The sequence below is a fragment of the Gorilla gorilla genome, chromosome 13 (assembly GCF_029281585.2).
Source record: "Gorilla gorilla gorilla isolate KB3781 chromosome 13, NHGRI_mGorGor1-v2.1_pri, whole genome shotgun sequence".
Lineage (NCBI taxonomy): Eukaryota > Metazoa > Chordata > Mammalia > Primates > Hominidae > Gorilla > Gorilla gorilla.
In genome coordinates this window covers 56,110,915-56,130,148 of record NC_073237.2, presented here as the reverse complement: position 1 = coordinate 56,130,148, position 19,234 = coordinate 56,110,915, and the positions used below count along the sequence as shown (strand labels likewise).

The following is a 19,234-nucleotide window of genomic DNA, read 5'->3' as shown; positions in this document are numbered from 1 at the left end:
ACTCCTCTACTACATCACCTCTCTCTTTTATTTTGCCCATCTTATTCCACTATCTGTTAGAATTAATAAGTCAAACCTTAGCTAAATGATACCTTCCTATATACTTAAGTCCCCATTTTAATTTGGTAGTTATTGGTGATACAACTGATGTTACTTAAATTGCCTTTTTCATACTAATTCTGGCTGACCTTGTACACTAATAATGATTTATTGTTTAAATCATTATTCTCTTAAATGATTAGGTAGCTCATATTGTCTCAAATATAACTTGGCTATACACTGCCATCTGAACCACAATAAGACAGACACTTACAATCAATCATGCAAAACACTTACAAGCTGAGGTGCCTGCTTTCAATTGTGAAAGCATGAGCTTCCCCGACCTGTTCAGGTGTTTACATACAGTGTTTCACAGACTGACAGGAATTTTTTTTTCATTTTAAAGTATACTTTAATAATGAAAGTGTACAAGCCCAAAAAATGATAAATGTTCCCATATATTTGTCCAGACTTACCATGTGAACCCATCACTTAAGTAATAGATTAGTCCTAACACTATGCAGCATCCTGGGATCCTATCAGACTGTTTATCCTGAATCTAGGCCTATTCCTAGAAAAACTACCATTTAGGGGGAGAAAAAAAATTTATTCAACAATTGCATATTGTCTCTGATGCAGCAATCGGTTAAGTCACAATTACATTACGCTCAATAAGAGAAAAATAAAATAGTTTTTCAGAAGGGGCTGGGTTGGTGATTCTTTTTTCACTCATCTTAATGCTAAAAAAACCAAGAACTTTGTTGCCAATAATGGACTAGTGGGCTTCAGCCCTGAAGTACCTCTAGCTGCCAGCACCATCAGTGACTTCAGAATGAGAAGATACAGCAACTCCTTAAGGTGCTCTGTACAGATTCAAGTCCAAGCTACTTCTTTGGAAGGCTCTCAGCAGTGTCAGAGAGTGACTTGATTCTTGTCTAAAAGTTTGAAAATGTGCTAAAGCAATGTTCCTCTCCACACTCTCCAGCCTCACAAGGATGGTTATACTGACAAAAAAGCAGGTTTCTCTGTCTTTTCTTTGTGCCTTAGCTGAGCAACGGTGGACGGAAATCTAACTTTTTCTGACCCAACTATGTTTGTGGTACTGCATTTCAGGGTACAGTTCTTTGACGTACTTAGATTGTTGGAATGCTATATTTATATGAAATTGGGAATATCGGGCAGAATTTAGGAAAAAAGATCTGACTTCTTAAATCTTGATTCTCCAAAAGAATAAATAACTTAGAATGTAAATCAATCTTTCATTCACAAGATGACTTTTTTGAGAAAGTAGAATTTATAGAATCACTGAACTAAGCAACGTGCTTTCTTTACCTTCTGAAAGGCCTACTGAATTTCAAATCGTAATGTTTGTTTGTTATTTTATCATTCATAACAGACCCATCAGAAGCAGAAATCAATTTGCCTTTGGGAACAAATTCTGTACTAGGTACTGGTTATATAAATCACAGGCATCTTATTTCATTGAAAGACATTTTTTGAACAGAAGGTGTGGATTACTAATTCTCTACTTATGTATATTATTAATAAATATTCTCAAGTGTTATAATGTTTGGGGATAAGCAATTATACATTCATAGCAGATATATTAAAAAGCCACATTTCAGATAGTGAAATGTAAATAATTTAAAAACCTAAAAATTAGTGTCATAGCACCTGTCATGCAACACCTAATAAAGGATTATTTTATTTCATTATCCAAGAAAACCCTTGATTCTTCGTGAAAAAGAGGAGAAGAATAAGCACAAAACGGTTACTGGGTTAACAACGCCACATTCTGTTCTCATCCTATTGGCAAGTAATTATGGTAATTAACAGCCACTGGCTAAAATCTATGCAGGCTGAAGCAAATGGTCACATCTCTATGAATTTCATATTAACAGCGGAGTCTATTTCCTTTGTAAAATGGTGAAAATGTTCCAGACAGCAGGCCACAACATAGAGCTTGGATGGCAAATAAACAATTTCAGCAAATCAAGCTTAAGTGAATTGCTTACCTGAGCTAAAGGGCATAATGTACTGCTTCCTGAGTGAACAGATGTGCTAGGATCTTAGGACAATTTCTCCTTTTCTAGTCTCCTCCTCTACTACAGCTCCTCTCTTATCTCATTTTGTCTACTACAGCTCCTCTCTTATCTCATTTTGTCTACTTTATTCCCTTATTCATTTGAGGTGATAAGTCTAACTTTAGTTAAATGACACCTTCCTTTATACTCAGGTCCCCATTTTAATTTTGTAAAGTCATTGGTGATACAAGAGATGTTACAATTGTAACATTCATTCTTCTTTCTGGTATCTTACCTAAAATTTAACAGATTCTCTCTGTAAATGGATATAATATTCCCAAATACATTGGGAAAATTAAATTGCTAATAGAATTCTTGAGTTTGGCCATATTTGCAAAATTACATCTGAAGGTGAGAAGTACTTGCAGACAGAAGTCTCCTGGTTGAAGACATTCCTATTCTCTTACCTGCAGTCACCAGCACCTTTTAATCATTCTCTCTACACAGTTCCCATTCTTGCTTTGTGTTTATTCCCGGAAACATTTTCTGTTGGCACGAGAGGAGGTGAGGTGTAGCAGCACTCTCATTGGCTCCCTTCTTTTGGGGGTACCTTTGCCTTTCTGCTCAACCTTATACTGTGTTTCTGCCTCTGGTGGAAGACGAAGGTTGGTTCCAGCACAAATGACATTTATGTGAAAAACAGAGGAAGGAGGGGCAGTGGAGAGATAGCAGCAAGGTACTGAGAAATCTGATCCGTTTTTCTATTTCCACAACATGTTGCTCTTTTAAAGGGTGATGAGGTAAGAAATGCAAGGAATCATGTAGCAGATCATTTCTTCAGCTTTTGGGTCCTCTATACATTGAGTTTGCTAAATTGAAAGGAATATAAATTCCTGGGTCCATTATTAAGAAGTTGCCTGTAGGCCAGGAGTGGTGGCTAATGCCTGTAATCCCAGCACTTTGGGAGGCTGAGGCAGGTGAGTTGCTGGAGCCCAGGAGTTGGAGCCCAGCTTGTGCAACACGGCCAAACTCCATCTCCACAAAAATAAAAAAAAATTGTCTAGATGTGGTGGCGTGCCCCAGTAGTCCCAGCTACCTGGGAAGCTGAGGTAGGGGGATCACCTGATCCCGGGAGGTTGAGGCTGCAGTGAGCCGTCATTGTGCCACTGCACTCCAGCCTGGACAATCGAGTGAGACCCTGTCTCAAAAAATCCATCAATCAAACAAACAACCAAAAACAAAAAGAAGTTGCCTACAGGCTGAAGTAGTTAGTATCCACTTATTTCAAAAAGTGCTGAACCAACGAAATTTACTACAGTAACTTAATTCATATCAAGTTGCCTTAATAAAGTACTGAGTAGGTGACTCAACAAGATGCATCCAGAGGGCTACAACCTATCCTGGAAGATGACACAAGTTTGTTCAATCATCATGTACATGTTCCCGGTGCATGATGAAATAATTTTTTTTTAAAGTCTAACCTCATATCAGTTAGAATTTTTTTTAAATACCGACATTATAATGATTGTATAGCCACACTGAAAATGCTAAACATTTCTTTCAATTGAAGAGTTACTAGTTACTATGGTACAACTACATGTAAAAGAGAAAATATGCTGAACATAATAAACCATGTTCAAAATAATTCACTGTAAAATGTGTACTGTAATATATCTGCAGTGTATCATACTGTGAATCAGAACATCCATATGGCACAAAGAAACTTGTCTACAATTTGTGGGACAACACTGCAACCACATTTTAATCCCAAAGACTTCTTAGATTAGCTTTTCACTTTGTTCATTATCATAACATATTAAGATAGGGTCACTCGGTTTTATATTTTCAGCTCCCTCTGCCATTCATAATTTGCCATTCATTTGGTATAAACATGCTTTAGTTGAAAAAGTCAAATAGATCTAGGCATGAATAAACAATATTGTACAGAAGGCCCCTCGGTAGGAATAATAGTGTTCCTCTGTTGAAGCACTTAATGTTCTTTATTTTAAGAAACAAGTATATTTTTTGTTATCCTCAGTCACTTTATGTTTCTCTCTAGTAAGAAGCCTGAAGTGATCAGTGAAATTTAGTATAGGTAATATTTAAAAATATTTACCTCATTTTCCTCCCTCCCTCCCTCCCTTCCTTCCTTCCTCTTTCAGAGTACCATAAACACAAACAAAAAGGAAAATATAGAACAAATCTATGCTTTCCCATGGGATGAAAGATGTGTACAGTCATCCATTTACTCATTCATTCACTTGATGAGAAACTGAATTCTTTCCAGACTGGTGTCACTGGAAATAATAACAATAATCAAAGCCCATAAAAATGGTAGATATTATTATAAAGACTATAGTTCTTCCAAAATTTGAAGGAGACCCATATTTCTTTTTCTTCCCTACCCCATTTCAGGTTTGCAGAAAGCACTTAATTTCCTTTCAGACTTTTGCTTGGGCAAGTCTCCATAATAGTAAAATAAAACAGCAGGATGAACAAAATGGTTCAAAATAAAGTGATACCTTCAACTCAATATCAATTGAGCTGTACAACTTCGGGGAAAGACTGTGTGTGGATTAGATGTGTGATGCTTCTTACCCGGTGTTTGAAAGTTAAGGCGCCTCAGTTCTACAGGGTCTGTTGGGTGGTGTGAAGGGATCTCCTTACTGTTCGGTATGCTGCTTTTTCTAGAGTCGGACTCTGCCCTCTTCCTATAGGGGGAAAATAGAAATTTAAGAAGAAAAGAAAAATCAATTGAAACAGATAGAAAAGCAGAGAATTGCACCTGCACTCCCCCCACCTCCCAAGTTTTCAGTTTTACAACTTTTCAACCCAGCTGACTTGTGACCCAGTTCGGGTTGCTTTTCCCCCCTGGCCTAATTGTTCTCTCAGGTCTAAAATTTTTGTTTAAGTGAATGATCTCGAAGTCCTCCTCCAACTGTAGGATTAAATAATTCAGCAACTCTGCCTTTAGGTTTCAAGGGGATCTTGGTGAGATACGCATGGACCCTTATTGAGCAATTCTCTCTTATCTACTAGTTCTATTTGTGAGGAACAGGATAGGATACCCCTAAGTTGCCAATACTAAGACTGTTGTTACCATAGAGAAACTACCTGACCTTAAGCTGAACAGCTAAATCTGTCCCCCTTAGCCCTAAGTATATATAAGTGGTGACTACAGAGAGTAGATGCCTTAGATTTTCCCATAAGGCAGGTAAGTAAATACAAGTGCATTTTTAAGATGCCAAGTTATCCTAATGCCTAGGATAATCAGGACCAGGTAAAACAAAACTCCCCTTTCTCTTTCAAACGTGAAGGAAAAAAACAGTGTTAGCTCTTAACAGTGTTAAGCTAACTGTGATTAATATTTTGTTAATGAAAGGTTCACAGAAAGATCAGAGAAAAAGTAATTTCACCTGATGGGTAGGTAGATCAGCTCTCCTGATAATCATTCAAGGTGCCATTGACAGTGCCTTGTTATAAATGTGATTCTTCACACAATACATTTTAACTTTGTTTTAAAAGCTATCTACTAGCTTTATTAGATATCCCCATTTAAGCTCTCATTATGTAATTTTAAAAAATTTCTAAGCAAGAAATGTCAGATCTGTATATAAGACTTCTTTATCCAATAAAAAATTAATCACAGAGTCATAACTATCTTCTTCCAGCTTGAATTAGATTAAAAACCCATTGAATCAATGGAAGCCATTTTCAAACAGTGCTTTTTTTCCAAATACTAATGCCTGCAATCTCTACACCGGAGTCACAATCCTAGCATCTCACCCCTGCTCAAAGCAAAGGTATTTTTATTGGGGGGGAAAAGGTGCTGCACAGTGTTTAGGAACTTTCCTTTTCTCTGTTCGATGTGACTGTGGTACAGCTCATTAGTGTTGCTGTGGCAATGGGCTCTCATTCAATGCCACCCAGGTCGTTCTATGGTTAGCCAGAGGGCTCCTGTTAAATAGCCTTTCTTCCCATTTCTGCTCATCTGTATAAAATAAAACTAACCAGGGGGTGAAGAGAAGATTGATACAAAGGGGACGTGCACATGATTTGCTCAAGTGCAATGCCTTTGGCGAAACATCCTTAATGGAATACATTTTCATGGCTAAGTCCTATTAGACATGTTGCTTTCTCGGTACCTTAGATTAACCTGTCTGAGGATTTCTTCTTTCTACCTAAAGGTGTCAGATACAGCCTTGGGACAAAATGTGCTGCCAACCCATTCCACCAATCAGAGGTGAGCAGTATTCTGCGACCTGCCAAGGTACTGGCAGCTCCACTTCTATGGAGTGGAAAGGAAGAAGAAAAGAAAAAGAAGAGACAAAGGGCTGGTGAAAAAGATATGAGGACGAAGAAAAAGACAGGCTCACAAGACCATGCGAAAGGAGGACATGATGGCCAGTTTCAGAGTAGGCAATGTCACTGTGTCTGTGCTATGGGTCTTCGCCTCACCACACTAAGAGATTCCTTTTACCACTGAAGATGCAAAATCGAAATGGGTTAATGAAACGTCACTGGGTGCAGCCAGCCAGTCAATTCCACGTGACACATATGGTTGGTCTTCTCACTTCAAATAATACCAATGGCCCTTCTCATGTTTTGATCATTTTGCATAAGCTGGCAAGGATGCATTTCTTTACTAATGTGTCAGGCCCAACGACTAAAATTTAGATTTTTCTCCCTTCCCAAAGTGGCTCTGCCATTCTTGCAAGATTATGGAAACCAGAATTAGAAATATCTATCTGGGCAAGAAAACTACTTTACTCTTACAGGTATTGTAGGGTAACCTCCTTATCTTCTTTTTCCCTGTGGCTGGGGTGAGTGACACTGAGCTGGAGGGTAGAAAAGAAAACTCTCTAAAGTAATTTAGCCCATTTCTCTGGTGCAAGGAAAGTTAGGAATTACATCTTGTTGCAAAGATGTGAGTCTCAGAAAACTCAAGACATGGGACTAAAACTACAATTCACAATTTGAATGAACAGGGATGGATGTAGTGACATTTAATAACTAACTTCTCTTTCACTGTTTATTCACATGAAATTATTTCCAAGACCTCAGACTCCTGAAATCCTAGTCAAATAGAAAACCAGCCGCTTAAATGTATTTTGCTTAGTTTTCTTTCGATGATCACAACATGGATAATTCTGGCTGTCCACATTCTTATCACATTATTTTTAAACACTTATTATGTGATGTGCTAGAATGATTGTTTTCTAACACAGAGACCATTTCTAGGAAAGATGTGGAAGATGAAGAGTCTGGTCATCATTGGTAATAATACTAAAGATTTTTAAAACGTTGTCATAAAATATTAAAAGACATATAATGGTCTAAATTAGGCCCAACATGAATGTAAGTAGTAACCTTTTTCCTGATAAATTTCAGAGGTCCTCATCATTCTCATTTTCAATTTGAAAAATGGAAAGAATAATGAATAGAAACAGATTTTAAATTTTGCCTTGCTATATTTTTTTTCTATTAAGACTATAAAATGTTAGTGCGAGTTTATTTCTTGCAGTGAGAACTATCTACTATGTGGAGGAGTTATGTAGGTGAAAAGGAAATGGAAGATCACTTGACATTTTGGATCTGTCAGAAACTGCTAATACTATAAAAGCATGTGGTTGTTTGGGATGTGGGTAATACACAATACAAATGCTACTCTGGTCTAAGGGGTATTTTGCTTTCACCAGGCTCTCATCTAGGGGGTAAGAGAAAACAAAGAGAAGTTGAGTGAAAGATCAATTTATGGTCTTGAAACAAAGATATACAGACATGTGAGAAGAGGCTTTTGAAAGAAACATATACTTATTAGAAATATCTACTATCAATATTCAAGTAAATCAATGAAAATATTTGTTTCTGATAACATCAAGAATGTAATCCCAACTCTGCCACTACTGGTATGTGTCAACTACAAATTTTCTTTTCAGTTTATTTGTGTATAAAATAGAGGGAGATTAGAAGAGGACGTCTAAGTTTTGGTTCAACTCTCTCATTTTAATAGAAAAAGAAAGCATTAAGTTGTAAAATGTGAAAAGTGTTATGATGAAAGGTACGGAGTCCCACTCTGTCACCCAGGCTGGAGTGCAGTGGCGCGATCTCGGCTCACTGCAAGCTCTGCCTCCCGGGTTCATGCCATTCTCCTGCCTCAGCCTCCTGAGTAGCTGGAATTACAGGCGCCCGCCACCATGCCTGGCTAATTTTTTGTATTTTTTAGTAGAGATGGGGTTTCGCCGTGTTAGTCAGGATGGTCTCGATCTCCTGACCTTGTGATCCGCCCGCCTCAGCCTCCCAGAGTGCTGGGATTACAGGCGTGAGCCACCATGCCTGGCCGATGAAAGGTAGTATTTTAAGTGAGTTTAAAGTGTTTTGTCTTTTGGCTGAAAAAACAAAAACAAACTATTTTGCACGTGTTTTTCTGCTGGACAAATGGATACTAGAGATGTCCACACAAAGAAGACACCCTCATAGAGGTTTAAAGATTCTTATCATTGAACATGAGGCTTGCTGACCAACATAAAGTGATTTTAGTGTAAATAATGCAGCAATAGTTCTCAAACTTTAGTATGCATCAGCATCACCTGGGAAGGCTTGTTAAAATACAGCCTGGTGGGCCAATGCCTAGACTTTCTGATTTAGTAGGTCTGAGGCGGGGTCCAAGGGTGTGTATTTCTGTCAAGTTCCCTGGTGGTGCTGATGCTATGGCTGCTGGTCCAGAGGCCACTCAATGGAAACCACTGGAATATGGCATTGGGAGAAAGGTAGGTGATCTTCAAGATGTTTTTTGTAGTTTAATTTTAATCAGGAATTTATATATATGTTACATGTATATTTATACATAAGTGTATATGAATATATAGATATGAGTTAGAAAGCTAGAAGGTTAGTTTGGATTAATCATTCAATAGTCACATAGTATATTTTAGCTATTATTATTGCTATTATTATTCAAGACTGGGAGACATGGATAATAATTTTGAATTAGGGAAGAGTTCTCACTAAGGCACTGTCATCAATATTTGCAGGGTGTGAAAATACTAATATCATTACGTGATCTGTAGTCAAACTTAAAAACTAATCTTTGGTAAAAACAAACAAAACAAAACAAAACAGTTTATGAGACACCTCACATTTCTGCTCTGTAAACACATCAACACACACAAATGCCCATTTTAATCTTGACCACAAACAAAACTCAGATATTGGTTTGTGTACTATCTTTTAAACTTCGCCTTTAATCTGTTTTTTTTCTAATGTAAACAAAATATTTATTTTCCCCAGAATCATCTTAATGAAGTTATTGTGTAAATGTAGGCTTTGCCCATCTTCCACGTGCCAGGTATTATCTTTTGTGTGCAGCCCCGCCCTCCCCTCTTCAACAACTCTAAAGTCTACCAGTTTATTTTTTTCTTACTGAACATTAAAGGGGTTTGTTCTCTATTCCTCACCTGTCGGGTTTACTGCTCCATTTTAATGCAGCAAAAAAAAGGAAAAAGAAAGGCTAAATGTTAGTTGGCCAATGGTAACAAGGATAACCATGACAACCAAGATTTAAGAAATAGTGTTCACAAGCAAGGACACATAACTGACATACATTCAGAAGCGACAGCGAATCAAAATATTTATAGACCTCTGATTATGAACTAAACAGAGGACATGAAGTTACATCACTGAATACATAGTGTGTGTGTGTGTGTGTGTCTGTGTGTGAATGCCACGCGCACTTTTATCCATCACCTATAAAATACTGCCACAATTAATTATATCCCAGGAAGTGTTCGATAGTGGAGAGATAATTTGATTTTTAAAAAACATGCTATGAGAAAACTAATGTACTCAATGGGAACACAGCATCATTCCATAAAAGAAATTCATTCATTTAAAATAAAAAGCCTTCAATTAAGAGGTATGTCATTCCTTTCATGATATAAAATATCTACAAATTGTATTGAACTATACAGAAATTTGCACAATTGAATAATACACCAAAAGGTAATAAGGTGGCAGAAATGATTTCTTCAAACACCTCTTGCCACGTCTTTTTTTCCAATGAAGGATTAAGTGCATCTTCAGTTTAGGAAAATATAATACCCATCATTATAAATCTACAGAGCATGGCCCATTTATACAGTTGGGCTAATCCAGAAAAACATTTTATTACCAGCCATTGACAGAACATGTGTTTTCCTAGTCTGTGGTGCTGTCTGTGAACAAAACTAGTTCATGCTTATAGATCCTTTCACCTGTGATAATATGTTGATTGTTTAAATAACCATATTATTTCTGCAGAGTATAACCTTTTCCTGAAAACAATTAATCTAAAAATCTTCACTTTGAGGCAAATTGCAAAGTTTTCAGTGAGTTCCCAGTTGCAAAATAAAGGTACTAAGTTTTTCTTAATGCCAATGAAATATATACCCAAGTGGCTGGAATATCTGGCCCTGTGAGATAATTCAATCCATCTCTTTTCAAAAATAAAAAATCCACATTTAAATGGTACAAACACACACATACAAAGTAAATGATGAAGATGATATCAAACACATTGGTTAATTCTTCTTATTCTTAATTTTAAAGTGATTTACGTAGTGTGCCAGGTTAAAAATAATTCTACATAAATGTTTCCAATTTGCTCACTTTTTAAAATCAGTGACTTTATCAGGGAATCAGTTGTAGAAAAATCGATGCCTCAGGATGGAAAACCATCTAGTGAACTATCAGTTCTGTGTATTAAAAGGCTGTTTTGAGTATTCATATGTACAAATTCATAGTTCTAGATAAAGGTCAGCCTCACCATACACCTGGGTACATATGTGGTACAAATATCTAAGTTTGAAAGCTTTCACAACTGGTAAATTTAAATTATAGGCCAAGGATTTTATTGCAACTCTTGCCAGCCAAAATAAAGTTGATATTGAGTGATGGAGTCAACATGTAGAAGGAATTGAGTTTGTTTAATACTGTTTGACTTGTATACATTTAATTATTCAATATTTTTGTGTGCCAGGCACTCTACTAGGCAGTAGCAACACAATAATGAATAAGACAGAGTCCTTGACCTGCAGTTTAGTGGAGGCAAAGTGCCAAGAAAAGGGGCATTGACAGTAATGCAGTAGGTTCTACAACAGACAAGTAGAAAGTACTTTAAGAGCCCAGGAAAAGTGATCCTAAGGCAGCCCGAACTGCTAGAGAGGGGAGGAGAAGAGAGGATAGAAGATGAGGCAGGCACCCAGAAAGGCTTCATTTAGTAGGTAGCATCCTAGCTTACTTCCAAAGGATGAGTTGGAGTTATCCAAGACAAAAGGAGTGGCAAGGGAATGACAGGAAAGGCATTCCTAACCTAGGGAGGGCCTACTCAGAAGCCAGAAAGCAGAGTCAACCAGCAGCTTCCAGTATGGTTGGGTGTGGCCACATATTTCTTCATAGCATCTCAAAATATTCTGGACTGCATTTCCTTGATGAGGGCTTGGAACTGTATGGAGGGTTGATACAGAAAGAGAAGACTAAAGACACAAAGCTTGCAGACAGCCAGTGTTGGAGCAGGAAAAGGCTGGAAAAACTGAAGCCTATATTTTAGTCTCATCCAGCTCATGGTTTCCACATCCTGGGATGGGGATGGAAAAATAGTGTGCATGCACGCTAGATTATTACCATTCAAGGATGTTAATTTTGCCTGAAGTGCATCTCAGACTTCTAGGACCACCTGATCTACACTTTCTTTAATTCCATAGTATGTAATAAACACTTTTTATCCATCTTGAAATGCTTTTCCATAGAGGTAAGGTTAACAGTTTATTTTTAAATGTTTATTTTTTATATAAATAATTCTTGGACAGTTCTGGAATAAAGTCTGAAAAGCCTTACATATGTAACAGATATACAGAATAAGCACTTTCAATTGCCTTGTGAATTTTTTGTTGGAGTAGATGGACGTGCAGTACCAATACTATTACCTGGTGTTTAATGTTTTCAGATTATAGCGCATTATGATTAAAAAGGTCTAATTATCTGGTCCACCCACTAACTTTGTAATGAAGAAATGTAGGCTCAGAGTGTTGGCATGAATTTCTACCCCATGCAACCAGCTAGTCACAGAACTGGGACTTGGATTCGGGTTTCCTGGCTCCTCAGTCCAGTACTTGGCCGAACGTTGTTACTATCTTATCTCCAGAATGTGTATTTTAAGTCATGGGCCATATAATATTTTTTCAAAATTATAGTACAAGAAAATTTATAACATTAAAGATATGCCAAATATATTATAATTTTCTGATGATTCAGAGGGTATTTTAGGGATCTTACAAAGCCCTGGTGATTTTTTTTTTGTTACTGATTATCAATGTATTATAGGTATACAGATTACTAGATTAAAAACAAAAGTTAAATGAACAGAATGCCAGATCAAAGAGTATGCCATTTCCACATGAATAGATCTAACAGGAATAAGTCTCAAAGTCTCCTCAGACAGCTGGGTAAAATATACTTCTTTATATGATAAAACTATCTGTAGCTACAGACCTATTGCTAATGCTAGCATCTTAGAAGCAGAGATATATGATAAAGTGGATTATCAATATAACGTGAGTCAACAACGTTTTATTCTCATTCTCTTCTCAAAGCATTATTTGCATATGGGAAGTAAAATATTCTGACACTAATAATAATAATAATACTTTCAATTCTGAGTCATTACCAATGACCTGTATATAAACTGAAAGGCACCTAAAAAGAGGGAATGGACTATTTATTACGTAATTAACTTTGCTCAGAATCCAAGCTATAAAAGATACTATTCATTGGGTACAGAAGATTTCCTTTTGAACTGCCTCATGATAATCAAGAAGGACATTGTTGGTTCTACTTGAATTTCAAGTCAGGAATGTTCTTTACTGCTGAAGCAAGCATTTCTATTTCAGAAATGCTTCATGGGCCTTCAGATGGTTAGCTAAATATACTTAGCATTCGAGGATGTGTGCATTTCCCAACAATTGCATTAGACGATGCTTACATAGGCCCACACTAAAATGCTACTCTATTTTAACAGAGTCATAAAACCTTTAAATATGATACTTCTTTTTGTGGGATTAGGAAAAATTATAAGTGAGTTGATTTTTTAAGCACTTGCAGATGAAGAAAGAAAATACTTATCTTTTAAAAATTATTAGGGCTATAATCATATTTCTTCAAATTTACAAAGCTGATTCACAAATACCATACACATCTGTTACTTGGTATGACTTAATGATAGCTATGTATATCCAAATAAAACATAACTTAAAAAATAAGACATTAATTTTTTCCATTTCAAATAATCACAAAATGTCATGTCATATGGTCTAGAAATACACCTGCCAACAATCACTTGTTTTTTGACCTACTCCCATAGTAGTATGTGACTACCTAAATAAATATTTCCCAGAAAGCAATTAGAATTATACCACTGCTTTTTATTATTGAATTCTCTTCTGGAAAAAAGTGCAGCGTACAGACAGCAAAGGACACCAGCTCCTGCTTGGACTCAAACAGGGTCTATGATTACTCACGGGGCAGGTGGATACCTCATGCTTCCTGCCCTTATCTCTTACATGGAGAGAGGTAATAAAATACAATGGGTTCCTTAAGATACATGCTTATAGATACAGATTGGAATGGAAGATTCAAATCATCAAATGAGAGGAGATTTTGGCTTTCCACACTTGCTTTTTCAGCTATTTTACAGCATGGATAATTGAATGATGGCAGTGTTCATGAAAAAAAATAATGATGGATATATCTTTCATTCTTTATAACTCTAAAATAGGATAGGCAATTTAATGGGTTATGGTTATGAACTTCTTTCATTTGTCCTTTATTTTCTCAACCCTCTCTTAATGCTGGAATAAAATGAAATGGAGCCTTTTAAAAACAAATTTTTCAAAGGAGAAGAGTTTTGAAGGAGTTTCTTTTTTTAAGAGTCAAGATAAGAGGTTATGGGGGAAAAACGCTATTCCAGGGACAGAAGAGCAAGGGAGTGAGGGTGAAAATAATTAATATAAACCCCCCAAAAGGGAGCTAGATGGGTAGGAAAAACAGTGAATGGAAATGAGATTATCAGATTAAGCATGTAAGCAAGAATCAAAATGAAGATACTCTTTTTAGATTCTGAAGGCCAAGGTTAGGGACAGGGAGAGAAGCTATCTTGTAGTAGAAGGATGAGATCAACTTCACAGTAGCATTTCAAAATACAACACACCACATGGAAAATGAGAACATGGATTAAAGTTTTGTGAAAATACAATTTGGATTGGAAAAAAATAAAAATCTATATAAAGGGAAGTAATTTTGAATTTAGTCATTTTAAATGTTTAAGAAAGTATATTATATGCTACTCTTTATAAGTTCATATTTATATTATAATTATATTCTTAAGACAGAAAGAATTTATAAGAACAATTACTAATGTCCTCTATCTAACTGACTGGCCAGTGACCTAGGGGAAAAAATCTTATTAGAGATTAGATGTTAGAGGCAGAAATAAAATTGAAAAAGAGTGGCATATCAGAAAAATGTGGGTAGATACAGATTATTTGCATCCTAACTGTAGTCAAAGACACTACTCAAATCAACACATGGGCATAATAAGACTGAGATTATATTTTTTTAAAAAGGAAAATGGTACCTTGGCATCCCTTTTTGGACACATACACGAATTCACCAGTGAAGATGTGGAATAAGAGTTAGAAGAAAATTGCGAGACGATTCATTCTCCATCCCTCTCTTTTTTTTCCCCTTCCTTAATCCTTAATTTTTATCTGCTTTTGCTAAATTTTGAGAAATAGCTACAGGGAGCTATCTCAACACTTGCGCAAATTAGAATTATGATATGTATACAAATTGCAAAATCGTGATAGTGTTTCAAAAAACACAGTGAGATCGAGCAATTAATTATCTAAAACAATCAAATGAAAGCTTGCATGGAATTATTTGCTTGTGAATGCACTAATGCCTCAATTGTTATGAAAAGTGCTTATCTGCATAAAGCAGCTCAGAAGATTGGAGGCTGGAACAGATGCATGTTGGACAACAGAAGTCTATACCAAAACTGAATAAGATTCCAAATAGTACAGTGTTTACATTTTGATCTTACTGTAATGTAAACACTTTTCCAAAAATAATTGAAATGGCACTGAAGTATTTCTACTAAAATCAACCACCTAAGGACAGCAGAACAATGATCAAGTCTTCAAAAATAAGGCAGCCTCCAAAATTACAACAGAAATATTGGGCAAACCTACCTTTTATAAAGAAGAATAGCAATGACAATGCAGATGATAAAGACCACTGCAAGGACAGGACCTACAACCCAGATCAAGCCTTCTTCTTCATCCGTGATTGGCTGCGGATCCAGATCCATTGACACCACGGGGTCGGAGTAAGGGCTGGTTGCATACATCTTCTGAGGAAAAGCAGAGTCTATTTCAGTTATAAAATAATGACTTTCTAGATAAGTACCTTTAACATTAGAAGAAGCAAAAAATCCAGGAAATAGTGGATTTAATGATAAGTGTGTGATGCAATATTAGCAAAACAGAGGGGAGGGGAGAGGAGAATAAAGAAAAGAAAGGATGGAAGATGTGTTGTAATACAAATTTCCTTATAGAGTGAACTATTTTATAATAAAATCATTTTGATAGTACAAATTACTTCATAGACACTTTTTATTGGGCTTTCTATATGGCGTATTAAATGATCCTATGAAGCGTAAAGTACCAGTAATTAACCAGTTGCAAAATGTTTAATGAACATTTACATTGTGCCAAGGCGTTAGGTGCTGTGTGAAAATCAAGAGAAAAACTAGAGTTCCAGCCCTCAAGCCATTATCATACAGTTAAGGAGACCAAAGTACATATTTACAATGCAAAATAAGTCAGTATTTAATTAAATGTGAATGTCGGTAGTCATTAGTACTACTGTGCTTCTTAGTGCTTGGTACTACTTAATGCTACTGCATATTAGTTAGGAAATGGAGGCCAAACAATGAACAAATAAAGTCTACAATTTCAAAAGAGAATTCCACAGTTCAAATTACAGATGCGAGATGCACAGAATTGATGATATGGCTTTATAAAATATAGAATTTTTAGAACTTAAAAGAATTCAGCAGTTCTCACTTAGTTTTATTACAGTTACTGCTCAGAGATTGGTATGCTTGTTCTCAACAGACAACTGATAATATACTTTTTAAGAATACAGTTACTTGGAGAAGAAATGGACTAAATATCGATGATTTTTATTTCTATGATATCCTATCCCATTTAGTTCTGTCCTATTTTAGCCTATATTAGGAAAACATCTTCTTGGCTCTACCTGCCCCCTTCAAGGCCCTATCTTCTACGTTCCAATCCAACAGAAACTAATCCATATCCACTAACTGCCCTGCTTCTACCACTCACTCCTCATCTCTTCTCACTCCAAACCACCGTTGGTCCTTCTTTTTTTTTCATTTGCCAAATCTAATTGCCTTTATTTACTCTTTACCTTTCTAGACAATTTTTCCAGATTTGCCTTCTTTAAAACTTTTATCTCTGGCTCTCTTAATTTTGTATTAAACCAGTCCCATCCTCATCTTTCCAACTGCTCATGCCCTGCTGAGTTAATTGCCTCTGACTCCATCCTATAGACAAACATTCTTTTTTTTAAAAAAAATTTTTTATAGAGATGGGGTCTCACCATGTTTCCCAGGCTGGTCTCGAACTCCTGGTTTCAAACAATCCTCCAGCCTTGGCCTCCCAAAGTTCTGAGATTATAGGTGTGAGCCACTGTGGCTGGCCCTGAACCCATATTCTTAGTTCTATTCTCTACTAGCATCTCTTGTCCTCTCTTATCTGGCAAGGTCAGCCCAAGCTTTAAGTATCAACCTCCATGCAGAATCTGTCTCTTCATTAATGTTCCTAAAGTCAGATACTCTATGAAATCCTAGATCTTCATTTCCAATCATTTCTAGAGACTCCTACATATATGTTCAAATTAGTATGAGTTTCTTAATTTTTCCCAGATACTTCTTCCCTTCCTCCTGACTTCCCAAATTCTCTCATCCTCTCAGTATCTAAGAATGGATACTGATTTTACCTTACAGAAAAAAGGAATAGAATGGAAACCCTGATATTAGCTAATCAGTGTCCCCCAGGTCCATCTGCTCTTCTTCCAGTCTCATGAGTGCCACTTTTCTTTAGGCCCTTACTTATGTGCTCCTAACTATACCAAGAGCTTCTTCCTTCCTCTAATAGTCTCCACTGCTGCTAGAGGTATCATCCTAAACTGCAACTATAAAGCCTTCAAGAGGCTCTCTCTTGATTCCCAAAGAAAACATAGATAACTTAGCATGGTTCTCAAGGGCATCCACAATTTTACTTTAAACTTGCTTACGACACACAACACATTCCATCACAGTGGGCTTCTTGCTACTACTCCCTAAAGGCTCTATTCTTGTTCCTCAACTCCCTCACAAGTTCCACAACATTTAGCTCCTGAAATTGAACAACTCTCCAGGCCCCCACTTGAATACTGCCTCCAATGAAACCACCTCTTTTTAATTGACTGGCAGTGATCGGTCATTCCTCTCTACTAAAAAAAACCAAAAAAGATAAAAATAATACAGCTAAATTTTTATTTAGTCCTTGTTTTTTTTAATGGTACTCACCAAACTGTATTTTGGCTTTTTATTTGTATATATACTTCATTTTCTTTGGCGAAACTACAGACTCCTAGAAGGTAGGGATTTATATATTATTTGTGTTTATATGCTTAAAGCAGCTAGCAATGAACCTTGTACTTAGTGGGTTCTCAGCAAATCTTGGCTGAATAAGACAAAAAATGTTCATCTTTTCAAATGGCTGAAATTGTCAAGACATCAGTATATATGCTCACTTTTCATGATTGGTACATATATTTAAATGTTTTAACCTGCATCTTTAAAAAATTTAGTTTATGGCATCTATTCTGAATTTAAGTACAATGAGCTTGGCCATCAAGCAGGAGAACAGATGTTCCACTGAATGCTTGTATACTACTCTTCTCTCTCATTTTCGTCATTGTGCCCAAGAAAGAGACTGACTAGATTTGCAGATTTTCTAACGCATTACAAGAAGATAAAAACTCAGTATATATGTCCAAGCTTCTCAGAGGCAGCCAAAAAAAAAAAAAAAAAAGATGTGTATGGTATAAGGATTGACACAAAGGACTTGGCAAAGAACTATATATCTAAGAAACATGATTTTTTATATAATTGTTTTGGTTTATACTTTACCCACTCCATTTTGTAGGTGATGCTAAAATAGTTTCATAGACAGAACTAGGCAATACTGTCTCATTTGAAATTCTTTACCAAGAACCTTTAAGATAATAATCACGGTCCATTGAGATGGAAGTCTAAGCACAGGTTTTCCCAAAGAACACAGATTTCCAACCCATTCAAGAAACAGAGACATATGAAAATGAAAAGAAAACAAAATCATAAAATGATACCAGCCTAATGAAAAATATAATTTCTTGTGCGTGGCAATAAGAGATTAAATTTTGGATAATTCCAAACCAGTTATCTGACATTCTTAACATGAGAGAAAGGATTAGGGGATAGCTTGTGTCTTTGAGAGGCACGGAAAAGTATTTTCTCTTTGCAAATTACCAGTCTACCCTTGGAACATTGTTATAATCTGTTATGGAAATTTGAGGCTTACACAAAGGCTTTATTACTGCAAAATGACTCTAGCTGGATACAAGTCTCTCCTAGGCCTGAAAATATTTATGATATATAAAGAAAATAAATATCATATATATTTGAAAGCAATGCTGAGAAAGATGATAGAATAAAGGGGCAACTTCATTAACAAATTTGGAAAAAATTCTTAATTCTGTAATTAATAAACAGATGACATACTAAAGAAAGGGGCAGACTCTTTATCAGTTGTGACACATTTAAAACACTAGCAGAAGACATCAGAAACCACAGTGTGTAGTTCAGTGGTTCAGTCTGCAGGATCGAATGAGATTTCTCCTCTTTGCTAGATTCTCTGATCTACCTCAATGCTCTAAGTGTGCTTTTTGAAATGTTCCTAGAGCTATTAAAAGAAATTTCCTCTCAAATATTTAAAAGTCATTTTTGAATAAAAGAAAAAGATGATTTC

General features: G+C 36.2%; 1 protein-coding gene across 44 annotated transcripts in view; it reads right to left on the bottom strand.

The window, feature by feature from the left end:
• PTPRD (protein tyrosine phosphatase receptor type D) overlaps window positions 1-19,234 on the bottom strand; it is a 2,298,568-nt gene that overhangs the window by 130,309 nt on the left and 2,149,025 nt on the right. For 16 of the 44 annotated variants that reach the window (XM_055350542.2, XM_055350549.2, XM_063696399.1 and 13 more), the window contains 2 exons: window positions 15,347-15,507; window positions 4,662-4,774 (listed from right to left, as the gene is read on the bottom strand). In XM_055350542.2, the coding sequence (XP_055206517.1) occupies window positions 4,662-4,774; window positions 15,347-15,507 (274 nt within the window). Of the gene's footprint in view, window positions 1-4,661; window positions 4,775-9,520; window positions 9,536-15,346; window positions 15,508-19,234 lie in introns of all 44 variants that reach the window. The other 28 variants (XM_055350534.2, XM_055350546.2, XM_055350537.2 and 25 more) reach the window with 5 other exon arrangements.